Source organism: Equus quagga, chromosome 7 (genome assembly GCF_021613505.1).
Source record: "Equus quagga isolate Etosha38 chromosome 7, UCLA_HA_Equagga_1.0, whole genome shotgun sequence".
Classification (NCBI taxonomy): domain Eukaryota; kingdom Metazoa; phylum Chordata; class Mammalia; order Perissodactyla; family Equidae; genus Equus; species Equus quagga.
Genome location: NC_060273.1, coordinates 68,852,651 through 68,865,043, shown reverse-complemented (window position 1 = coordinate 68,865,043; position 12,393 = coordinate 68,852,651). Strand labels below are relative to the sequence as shown.

Genomic DNA, 12,393 nt, shown 5'->3' with positions numbered 1-12,393 from the left:
CCTCAAGGGAGCAGACTGGTGACTATCCCAGGGTGGACCTCCTCAAGCCACCTGCAGTTCTCTTCCTCATTTTATTTCCAGGATAGTGGGTAGAAATTCAGCATCCTGGATCTGCATGGAAAGAGCTCAGTAGAGCTAAGAAACTGAAGGCCTTCACATGGCATTCTGCTTTCATCTTGGGCAGCACTCCTTCTAAAGATTTCTTACAGGGTGGGGCTGGGTGGGAGCTGGGTGAAGGGTTGATAACTTGATTTCTCCAGACCCCAAGAGCTGATGGCAACACTTTGACTTTTTATAGCCTCTCTCCAGCAGATGTCAGGCCCTCTCCTAGTCCTGCCTGTAGCAACAGCCCACTCAGCACCTAATCCAGTGCCCTGAGCTGCCCACAGGCCACCGCTGCCCTGGAGCAACTGAAAAGGAAGGAACGTGATATATCTTGCTTTTCCAGTAAATTCCCTTAATATATGCTAAGATAGAATGCTTGGATTCTAGTTTGCTCCTATCTTCTGCCAGCAGTTCCTGGTACTTTGATCAGCTATGCATGTTTTTTCTGCGGATGAATTAGCTCTAAGTGTGGAGGAGATGGCTTCCATGTTCACAGTGTCAATAACATCAACTTTCCTGGCCCCGATTCTTACATCCAAAGGGCGTTGGAAGACAGGATGGGAATAGTCTAAATAATTGGCTTTGTTTCAAAGTGGTTTTCTAGAAAAAGTCGGTCTGTCTAGGTAAAATGTGCTCCTTCTCCCTGCCTGAAGATCTGGGGCACTGGTGCTGGGCCTCATTCCTCTCGCTGCCCCATTTTCTTCTCCAGCCTGGCTTTGCCCCCGGGAGCATATGTCTTCCTTCCTGCCAGGTGTCTCTCTGCTGCGCCCTGCAGGAGCCAGCAGTCTCTGAGTCATAGACCCCATGCAGTCCTTAGGTGCCTCTTGGTTTCTGCTTCGCCTTTCCTGGCTCTGTCAGTAGGTCTCTTCTCCCTTCTACAGCATGATGCTCAAAGGACGCAAGCTGCTTTTGATCTTCAAGCACATTTGGTTGTTTTCCCTTCTCCTGTGATCTCTTGTGACTTAGTGTTGCATGGTCATCCTATTAAAGGATGCAGCCCTTCATCTCTGAGCTCTCTGGCTCCTCTTCCCTTCGCTGGAGACTTTGAAGTAATCGTGGGATTCAGGAGAGGCATTTCACGGTAGCACCAACTGAAATGTATTTGTGTGAGTTCATTTTGTTCTTGTTTCTCTGTATTTTGCCATCTTTGGGCACAAGGTTGATTGGTATATGATTTTAAATCTTTGATATAACTGATTGTTTTCAATTCGGCCCATAAATTTTAATGGCAGCTTGTTTTATTGCTATTTCTGGTGTTTTCTTGTCTTTTTCCACACTTTTCCTCCTCTTCCTCACCCTCTGTTCTCAAAAGGACAGGGGAATTTGGTTCAGCCCCTTTCTTTTTCCCCACTTGCAATTCAACTTCCTCACCACTCTCCTCCATCCCCCAAAGATTGCTGTGTCTACTTTGTGTTGCTAAATTTCAGACTGTTGGAGAGGAAGGGAGGGGAAAATCAGCGTGTCAGAGAATGGTGCTCATTTTGTTATGATCTCATATGGGACAGTATTTCCTTCCAGCCCATATGTTTAGAAATTCAGGCTCAGCGGGTCACCTGATGTCTGGAGAGCTTGTGTAGAAGGAGAGGCTGGAAGAGGCTGGCTGCACCCGGGGGAGTCCGGAGGTGTCAGAATAGTTTCTTTGAATTCCATGAGGCACTAACCTCTCCTTCAGTTGTTCATACGAATTCTCTGTGGCGTTTGCCACATTAAACATTTTATTTCACTTCGGGATGAGAATTTCAGAAGCCTGTTGGTGAAGACGTAGTCACGTAAAGCCATATCACTTAAGAGGCCTGTGTAGACTGGAATGCTTACCAGCGGAACATTCCAAGCAGCCAGACCCGTGAGATCATGACGCTTCCAGGTCCAAACAGCGTGGCTTCTCAGCGCCTTTTGGCCTCTCACACCTCGTGGTCTTGCAGCTACATTGAAGAAGGGCAACAGCATTAATTTGCTGTGCACTGTGTCCCCTGCTCCCAGGAGCCCTCACGACGCCTCAGTTGGCTCACCTGTAAGATATGAAGGGTACCTGATTTCCAAGGTTTCTAGCAAGTTTAAATTTCTGTGATTCTGCACAATTATTTTGAGCCTTATTTTAAATTTCTACCAAAATATTGCTCGAAAAAAGAAAGTTAATGTAAAGACATTCGAAGAATGTCTAGATGGGTGGTTGTTGAAGACAAAAGTCCCAATATCTCACTGACTTAACGAAATAATTTTTTTGCATTTTATCTTCTGTGTTAATCCTCACAGGGGCATTTTAAAAAATAGTTGCAATCATAGTATACACATAACTGTGTCTTTTGCATTTTTTAAAATATTCTCTCATGCATATACATATCCTTCATAAATATTTTCATGACTGCATGGCATCCCCTTATATTTACTGAACTACTCCTTTAGTGTTGAACGTGTCGGTTGTTCCCCTTAGTATTGTATTTTTTAAATTTATACCCTCATTAAATGAAGTTATATATTCTTTCCAAGGCCAATACTCATTTTAAAGGCAGATTCTAGACATTTCACGGGCACACAGGTGGGCTTTACCAGCATCAATCATAATGAAACACCAGAAAGAGCTTCTGGACACGGGAGCTGCAGTGTCCAAGGCATTGCTGTAAGCGAATAGTTGTTCTCTTCAGTACTTTCTCTTCTCTGCAAGTCAGCTCTTTCTGTTGCTGGTCTAAAGCCACAGGCTCCAGAATCCCAGTCAGTTCCTGCTCTGAATGTGGCCGTTGGCCTTATGTTGCTTCAGCAGTTGAAAGATCGTATTTTTTAGCGTCTCTTAACCCGAAGGGAAGAGGTTTTGTAATTCCACTGGAGCCCTCTTAACTCATCATGTGGTCTGGTTGAGTTGTCCTTGCTCCTGCTGCAGAGGGCTGTCGAACTGCTGGTTGGGACTCTGCTGTCTTCCTCTCCAGATGGGTTGCTCTTTTTTCGGGGGGTGGGGAGAGGGGATCCCCAGTTGGCTACTTCCTGAGATGTCTCCCTTCTTGAGTTTCTCCTTCTAGAGGGCTTGAACTCATCGAGTAAAGACGTTTAGTGCTAGAAGAGGTTTTAGTCGCTCCCATATCTCTCCTAGGTACCTGATTCCTGCCTCTGGAATTAGGTAAAACTAGTTTGCCACATTTTGCATGGTGGCAAAACAGATGCCCCTGCTATCGAGCCCTTGGACTCTTTATGCTCGTTTGATTTGAGTCCCCTGCTCTTCCTCTTCTCCCACCGCTTTAGTGGGAGGCTCACTCTTCCTGCCTTCTCTCCCAGTCTCTCTCTCCAACATCAGGCTTTATTTAGGGTTCACTTGTGGTATCTGGTCCAGCTGGGACAGGAAGAAGGTCTTCCCTTTGCAGCCCTATGGCTTTAAGAGAAAAGTTTTGCCCCTTCTAAGGACATTTTTGTTAAGCGTGCTTATCTTTTATATCCTTTGTAGTAAAAATAAGAACAGGATTTTAGATTGCTTTTAAAAATACCATGATGAAGCAGGACATCTCTGTCCAATCTGAGAAAATGTCTCGATTGCACAAGTTTCTGTTTCTACTTCTTATCACAGACTGGAGCACATCTGACTTTGCTTCTCTCTTATCGTAACGTGCCCATATGTCCCCCAGGTTAATGTGAGAGAGGGAGAGGAGATAACAGATTCTTAGAGCTGGGGGATGGGGTGGGGGGGCGCGGAGGGGTGCTGGCAGGTCATCTGACTTGTCTCGTCCTGGGGCTCATTCTCTCTGATAAAGGCCTCCTTTCTCTTGAGTGGGCTAGAGCATCTGTGGAAACCAGAGGCTGGCGCCAGAGGAATAACTCACACTCCCTTTGAGGAATTGAAACCAGGCAGGCTAGAAGCTCCATTTTGGGCACACCCTGTGTTCCAGGAGAGGAACCCTGGCTCTGCTGTGCCGTTCTGGAGCAGCACACGGTGCTTCCCAGATGGTAGTGAGTTGAGCGACACATCCCAGCACACTTTCCTAAGTAACTAAATCTGCATTGTACCATTCTTTGAAATTCCAGAGTTGGGTGAGATCTCAGCAATCATCCAGTATTAATACAATCTCCTCCTTTCGTGGGCAAATGAACTGAGGCTCAGAATGGCCTGCTGACTTGCCCTGGGTTACAGCCTGCTACTGAGCAGGGGTGGTATTCTATTAGCTAACATTTGTGAGATGTTTATGATGTGCTTAGTAGTGTAAGTTCTTTATGCGAATGATCTCGTTTGACCGTCCCTATTTAGCAGCAGGGGAAATGAGTCTTAAAGAGGTTAAGTGACTGGCTGGTTGGTGGTAGAGTTGGGAGTGGAGCCTAGATCTGAGTCCTGAGCCTGCACTCTTAACCGCCTCCCTGCACCAGCCTCTCCCGGGGCTCGGTTCTGGTTGCTACCTCCATGCTGTTTCCACCCTACTACTCACCCAAATTGGAACATGTGGAACCATCGCTGTGAGGCTGACATTAGGCAGATGGAGACCCAGGCCCCAGAGAGGGCAAGTATCTTATTCCAGGTCACACAGCAGATCAGCTCTTTTTGAGCATTAGGTTATCCATGATGAGAATGCCGTTTTGTCATCAGCCTACAAACGCTTTACCTCCAAATTCAACTCTGAAGGTTTGAGGGAATATCACCAACTCTGTTTATTTAGGAACAACTAAGGGCTGAAACAGACTAGTTTTAACTTGCAGTGCAAGTTAAACCACCTACTTTCTGAAGGCTTCAGCACAGTGAAGGTGTTAATGGATAATTGCCACTATGGTTGATTACCAGAAGAAGGAAAGGGGGAAGAGGTTGCCCCAGGGCCATAAAACCGAGGCAGAGGCAGACCTGAGACTCAGTATCCCTAGACCCCCTTTTAGCATCAGTGTCAAAACTCTTGTCTGGTTTCCTTCACAAAGCAGAGAGGGGTCAGGGGTGACTGGATACTGGATTCCTTGCCAGACAATGTGCGTCCCTGGGAAACTAATCTGATGTCTGACTCCCCCAGTTCTTCAGACAGGACCTTTCTGCTGATCAGCCAGATCCCCGTTCTCTCTCTTCCTACAGGTATCATTCTGTATTTTCTTACTCATCAGGTCTGTGATCTGACAAGGGCTTGAGGTCCTAGATTCTAGTCCCAGCTCTGCCACTTTCCATCATTTACCTCTCTGAGGGCCTTTCTTTCCAGGGGAACAATAATGATATGGGGGAGTTATATACCCATTGAGTCGAGGCAAATTCAGCTCAATGAGTGGATGCTTTGCAGTGCTGTTTACTGGATGCTAGATCTTCTGCCATGATGGCAGTGTTCTGGGTTCGTGCTGTCCAGGAGAGTAGCCATGATGCACAGGTGGCTGTTGAGTCCTTGAAATGTGGCCAGTGTGAATGAGGAACCGAATTCACCTAAATGTAAGTAGTCAGTGACTGCAGGATCAGAGAGCGCAGCTTCTGTGTAAGAGCGAGACAGGAGATGTGAATGTGCTCCCCTCTGGGAAGTCCCGGTTCCCACGGGCCTCTCCTTTTACTGCAGGGAGTGGTATTCCAGTTTAAAAGTAAGTGTTTCTCGTAAAACCTGGCCTCTAAGTGCAGCCCAGTCCTTTCGTCTGGTGCTCAGCCAAAGAGGCGGCGATCGATCCAGACAGTCTGTCTGAAGGGGGAAACCAGCCGCCCTGGGCTGAGATGCCCTGCCAGTCTCACCACTGTGACGCCTTCCTCACAGTGACTGGACTCCGTTTTTGCTTTATGAAATGAAGTTAGCGCTGAAACCCCGATATCAAATGTGGCCCTGTCAGAGGGATCGGTGAGGTCATAGACGTGCCCTGGACCGCTGGCTCGGTGCTGAGGACCTCCAGGGGGAGCATGGCAGCGGGGAAGACAATCGGGCAGAATACAGTTAATTAATAACCAGTTAATGATGCACTTTACATGAGCAAGACAGTATACACTAGCGACGATACTCCCAACTGTGTTATGTGCCTGTTGTCCTCCAGACCTTTTGTTAAGGCCTGTGTGACCTCATTTGATCATCATGACATCTCTGTGACATAGGCGCTATTAATATCCCCATTTTGCTACCAAGAAAACTAAGGAATAAAAGGGAGCCATAATTTCCCCAGTGTCACTTGGGGAAAGCCAGGGTTCAAACACAAGAGCCTAATTCCAGAGCCCATAATCCTCAAAATCCTCAGTAACTTGTGAAACATTGGCTTTCACTCCCCCCCTCCCCCCAGCCCCACTGGAAAGCTGAGTTAGATGGGAACAGTGGGACCAGTGGGCATGGGAATAAGCGTGGTCAGTGGAGCCTCCTCCCTTGGTTTTAAACAGAACTATGGGACTATGGCAGTGGTGCGGTCCTTGGTGTGATATGGAAGCCGATGTCATTTCCTGATGCAGCCCGCCATTCATCTTCCTCAATTCCGCCTTCCTCTCATACACTCGTGGCTAGTTTCCGGTGTAGGAGCCGCTAGCTTGTCCTGGCCCAGGGACGTGGCCATGGTGTGGGGCCTTGCCCCTGAGGTCAGCCTGCACACAGAACAACTTCTGCTTTCCCTGTATGAAAATGTTCTATGAAATGGGGTTTATCATGGTATCATTTCAGGAGAAGGAGGGTTTTTTCCTCTGTTTGGTTTCTTGTCAATCAAGTAGAGATGTTTGTATTGGAGATGCCCTCAGTGGTAAGAAAATGAGCAGTCGGCCAGAAATGGCCCACCTCCTTTTCTGCTCCACACTCTCTCTCATTTGGTAGGGACCAGATTGTCCTGGAATGTATGTAAGTTGGTTCCTTTTCCTTGGAAGGATGGAAGTCAATGTACTGTAGCAGGAAAAGCTAAAATCCAGGTAACTGGAGCCTGGAGACATGAGTTCCAGTCCCAGTTCTGCCAACCTTGCAGTGAGAGCCAGGTTATTCCACATCTCTGGGCATTTCTCATCTGTGGAATGAAAGATTGGGCTGGATACCATCTGTTTCCTTAGAGCTCTCCATTCTATATGAAGGATACTTGCTAAATTTGCTGAACAGTCTCTCCCAGCTCTGGGCAGTCTTGAACAAGCATGTCCTCTCTCCCGCAGGCATCTTGGCCATCCTCATCCCCCGCCTGGACCTCGTCATCTCCCTGGTGGGCTCTGTGAGCAGCAGCGCCCTGGCCCTCATCATCCCGCCCCTTCTGGAGATCACCACCTACTACTCGGAGGGCATGAGCCCCCTCACTATCACCAAGGACACCCTGATCAGCATCCTCGGCTTCGTGGGCTTTGTGGTGGGGACGTATGAGGCCCTCTACGAGCTGATGCAGCCAAGCGACACTCCCATCTTCATCAACTCCACCAGTGCCTTTCTATAGTGATCTGGGTGCATTGCCTGTACCTGCCCGCCCCACCGCTGTATGTTCCCCAGCACCTGGCCCCAGAGCCTCAAGCAGGGTCCAGGCTCTGGGGAAAGGCAAGGTTGCTGTCTGGGAACCTCTCTGCCTGGCACCCCTGGGCCAGGTAGGGCCAACGGCAGGGGAGAAAGCGGGTAGCAGATATCTGAGAGGTACCTCTAGTGGCAGTGCCATCACTGTTCCCTTGTACTTATTTTAACCCCAAACCTTTCAGCTCTTTTCCCTCATCCTGCCTCCTCCCTTACCTGCCTCCCTCCTTCTGACCTCCCTCCCCCAAATTATTCCTGTTGCACAACTCACTTTATTTAAAAATGTTAGCGTCCCCCACCTCACGTTTCCCCCTTTCCTGGGCCAAGCCTAGATCAAATAAGTGGGAGCTCCCCGTCTTTACAAAGCCAAGCCTAGCTCTTGCTTTTCTCTGTCCCAAGTGTTTTACCTTGAGGTTCTCCTACCTATTCAGGTCTCCAGACAGTGTCTGGACCTACCTAGTAGTTTGAAACCAGCCCCCAAAGCTGGAGCTTTTAATCTCTCCTCTCTCTGGCTTGCCGTGACCCTTGACAACACCCACTCCTCTCCGAATCACTCGTGTGGGTCACGAGACTGTCTTCTTAGTTGCTTTAGCTCCCAAAAGATATCAAGCACTCCCTAAATTGAAAATATTTATATTTTATTTAAATTAGCTTTTGGGTTTAGACTCTGTCTCTAGATCTGGAGTTGTCGTGAATTGTTCCTTCCTCAGTAAACTTTTGCTCAGCTTCTCCTGCTGAAAAGAAACTTACTCCAGGAACTGTCTGCTTTGCTCCTCAGCACTGCTGGCTGAGGACCCCAAAGGGTTGAATTAGGGTCGCCTTTGGGTGTATCTCTGTGGGGGGCGTGGACTCTGCCTCCCGTTGGCCAGCCTGATTTCATGTTGAGAAGATGTGAAGGACTCAGGAAATACTTGCCAGTGCATGAGGCCGGGGGAAAGGCGGCTGAGTGGGGTGTATGTCTGTCCACGGGAGGCTTATAAAATGGTTGCTTTGTACGTTCAGGCCCGTTTTGCAGCCTCAGCCCTTGACAGGTAAACGGCATGGCAGCATTCAGTTGCCATCATGCCAGGAAGACACCCACACTGTTGCTATGGATGAGAAGATGAAGCCAGTGTGCACAGAGAGGGTGCAGTTCAGTTCCTAGAATGCACAGCCGCTGGTCTGATACGGTGCTTGGTTGTTTACAATCAACGGGGAGCAGGGCAGAAACAGTGCCCACCCCAAGCTGCCTCCAAGACCTGGACTTCTAAAAGAACCACTTGGTTGGGGACTTTGGTCCCCTGTGTGCTAAACACTAATTGTGACCCCTGTTGCTCCCCTCAATGCCTCCCTGAGTAACAGAAGTAGCCTCAGGGTTGGCTCACCTCAAGGCCAGCCTTCCGACTTGGGAGCAGACTGCAGAGAAGGCAGGGGAAGGCGCATTGCCTTGCTTCCGGCTGCCTCTCCTTCGCTCTTGGTGTGAGAAGGGTTTCAGAAGGGTATGCATTACTCTCCGTCTCTCGAGCTGTGTGTGTGTGTGTGTTCATGGGACCTGCTGTCTTCCACTCCTGTCACCAGGCTCTTGCTCACCTGGAGAGACTGTTCACCCTGAAAGTGGAGACAGCAGCACAACTTTGTCAGGGGTTTTGTTTTTGTGTTTCACCAAAGCTCATAAGGGCTGTGACCCACCCCCACGGCCCCGGCTTTTTCTTTCTCTTCCGTTCCAAAGCGAAACTCTCTTATTGCAGTGACTCCTAACCTACCTGATAATTTATGAACTTAGGAAGATGTGATGAGTGGTGACTTGGTCTCCCTTAGGAGAATGACACTTTTCACTCTTTCTGTTCTTGGATGGTCACTAAGAGGTGCTAATAGGATCAAGATTCTGGCTGGAGGGAGCAGCGGCCCTGTCCTCTGAAGCCTCAGGCCTAGAAGTTACCAAAGTGGGTTCTAGAACAGTCCTCCTTCTATGCGAGCCCGGGCTCCAGCAGACCTTCCGCAGCGGTCCTGAGAGTTGTTCTCCGTGAGCAGGTGCGTGCCAGTAGAAGCAGGTCAGACCCGTGTCCTGCCCACAGCTTCTGCACTGGAGGCTTCTGTGCATTCCGAGCTGCGAGAGGCAGCCCCATCCAGGAGGGTAGTGAGACTGGGACTGTGACGCTGGGACCTGAGGTCCTCTGGCCCCAGGTCTTAGCAAAACACAGACTATTGCTTAAGGATCCCTGGCCCAGGGAAGATGGTGTGTACCAGAGACAGCCCTGGCATTGGGGCTTCTGGAAGCTCATTTGGCATGGCCTTCGCCCTGTGTGATCTCTTTCCTGTGCTGCTGCTGCCTTGACAGCCTGATCGCGTGGCTGCTGCGAAGACCCAGGCCAGGCGGCCCAGTCAGGGGACCTTCCCGATCGTGCAGTTGCACAGCAACTAGCTGTTGAGTAAAGTCAGCTGGAAGATGGTAGCAGCAGGAAGCCCTTCCTCCTCTTCTGGGTCAGCTCAGGGAAGCCGACTCTTCTGCTGCCCACGCTGCTTCTTCAGTCAGGGAACCCCTCCCTGATTTCTTCCACTGCTCGTTCGGAGCCAGCTGCCCAGCCTCTCCCGTGTCCTCCTCCAGCCCCTGGTGTAAAGCGCCAGCCTAAGTAGAAGTCTGATGAAGGACAAGAGAGCAAAGGCTTTCTGGGGTGTGAGCCTGCGTCTGCCGGAGCAAAGGCCAGCCGGGGGTTTTCTGGCCCGGTACTGTTAGCCTCTGTCCCTCCCCCAGCTGCCCATGCAGTCCTGGAAGTAGCTTCTCAGGGCCCCTGGTCCTCCCCTGCAGACACCGCTGTTGGGAGCAGGTTTCCAGCTCTGTGGGCATGAGCCTCCCCTTAAATGCAGCTGCTTGCTGGGAAGAGCATGACCTGGCATCTTCTGTTCAGTTTGCCTAGAAGGTGTCACCGTTCACAAGTGACATTATAATACTGTGCTGCTGTCTGGCTGCTGGGAGCCCTTCCTCTGCCCAAACCCTGGCCAGGTGTATGTGAATGGGTAGCGGGTCTTAGCTCTGGGCCTGCAGCCTGCGCCCTCCCTCTCTGTCACTCACCCCTCCAGCTACATCCTTTAGCTGATCCGCACTGCTCACCCTCTGCCCCACTGAAAGGTAAAATGTGCAACGTTATCATCTGTCTTAAAGTGATGATCCCAAACAGGTGCATTAGGAGTCTTTTCCCCCTTTCTGTTCTCCTGTCTTACTTTTTCCTTCTCGAATTTCTCCCTTCCTAAGTTATAGAATGTCATCCCTGTTTAACACTACATGTTCGCCTCATGTTTTTTGGAAGTGCAAAATCTCAATTTATGTCTGTTTACAGCTCTATTCACTACGCACAGCAAGGGGGTGTGTATCAGCGGGTTTTATTTCATAGCTGATAAGGTGTTAAGGCCCAACATCGGCCCCGAGTCAGAACCCGCAGCTGCTTCCTCCCAGAGGGGACATAGAATGCAAGGGGCACGACGTGGTGTTGAGGAGTCAGCTCAAGGCTGCCTTAGAATTCAGTTTCCCAGAGTACTTTACAAATCCCCAAGACCATTAGGGGAGAGGAGGGGCGGGGTTTGTCTTTGAAGTCATGGTCAACACTTCCAGACAGTTAGTCCTGCTGCTTGCAAGGCTGTTTGCTCTGACAGCATCAGCCTGTTACATTTCTTCCCTGTCTTTGGGCTGCTGGGTCGTTCCCTGACCAGGGGACATAAATGGTGCTGATATGAGGTTATTGGAGTGGGAGAGTGGGAAATGAGGGTGGAGGGTGCCCGCTGTAAGCCGCCTTCTTTTGGTTAAATCAGGGTGATGCTGGGGAAGCTATCTTGTTCTAGTGAAGCATAAACTTATGTGACTCTATTGTAAAACATGTCAGTGGATGTGTGAGTAAGAGGCATTTGAAAAACTAGTGTCCAGCAGGTCTTGATAACCAGACAGTACTGTGTATGTCATGTGCCTACGTGGATGTATATTTCCCTCATGGTATGTGTAGAGATGTGGATCGTGCAGGAGCTTAAAGAAGATCTCATTTTGGTTTCTGCATACAGATCATGTGTTAAACTTTTCCTTTTCAATAAATGAATTTTATTTTTTATTTTTGAGAGGTTGTGGTCTGTGTCTTTGTTTTCACTTTTTTTTTTTTTTTTTTTTAATGTCGCTCAGATCCCTTTACTAGATCTCAGGTTAAAATGTTTCTAGTTTATGTCAGAGAGCTCATCCGGGGGAGTAGTGCGAACAGTAGAACCATCTATGTGATTAAGAGTTCCCAAGAAAGGGACCAGGTAGTTATTTTTCTGTTAGACAATCCTGTCCTTCCTAAGTTGCTGTTTCTTCTTCTCTTGAAAACTTGAGTAGGAATTCCCAGCCCTCTCTGTGCATGTCAGATGACCACACGGAACAGGTGTGATGGTTGGTTTTGTGTGTCAACGTGGCTATGTTATAGTATTGAATAAGCCAGGTCTTCAACAGACATTAACCTAGGTGTCGCTGTGAAGGTATTTTGTAGATGTGGTTAATGTCTATAATCAGTTGCCTTTAAATAAAAGAGATTATCCTCAAAAATGTGGACGGGCCTCATCCGATCAGTTGAAGGGCCTTAAGAGCAAAACTAGGTTTCATGAGGAAGAAGACATTCTGCCTCAAGACTGTAGCATCAGCTCCTGCCCGAGGGTTTCCAGCTTGAAATTCCCTCATTATGTTTGTGTGTATGTGTGTACGTGTGTGTATGGATGGATGTGTGTGTATGTGTGTATGTCTCCATCTTACTGGTTCTGTTTCTCTGAAGAATCCTGACTGACATGAGAGGTAACACCCAATTTTCTTCAAGTGGGGAGATTGATTTCAGGACAGTGGAAGAGATGGCATCCTTCCCTTTTTGTCACGTTTAAGAAGAAAAACAAGACCATCTGAGCTGCCTCTTAGATGATTTGAAAACTAATTTTT

At 48.7% G+C, this 12,393-nt stretch overlaps 1 protein-coding gene across 1 annotated transcript in view; it reads left to right on the top strand.

The window, feature by feature from the left end:
• Window positions 1–11,552, top strand: part of SLC36A1 (solute carrier family 36 member 1) — a 43,352-nt gene extending 31,800 nt beyond the window's left edge. The window contains exon 11 of the mRNA XM_046667345.1: window positions 7,133–11,552. Coding sequence (XP_046523301.1) covers window positions 7,133–7,404 — 272 coding nt within the window. The 3' untranslated portion in view covers window positions 7,405–11,552. The remainder of the gene's footprint in view (window positions 1–7,132) is intronic.
• The last annotated feature ends 841 nt before the right edge of the window (window positions 11,553–12,393 follow it).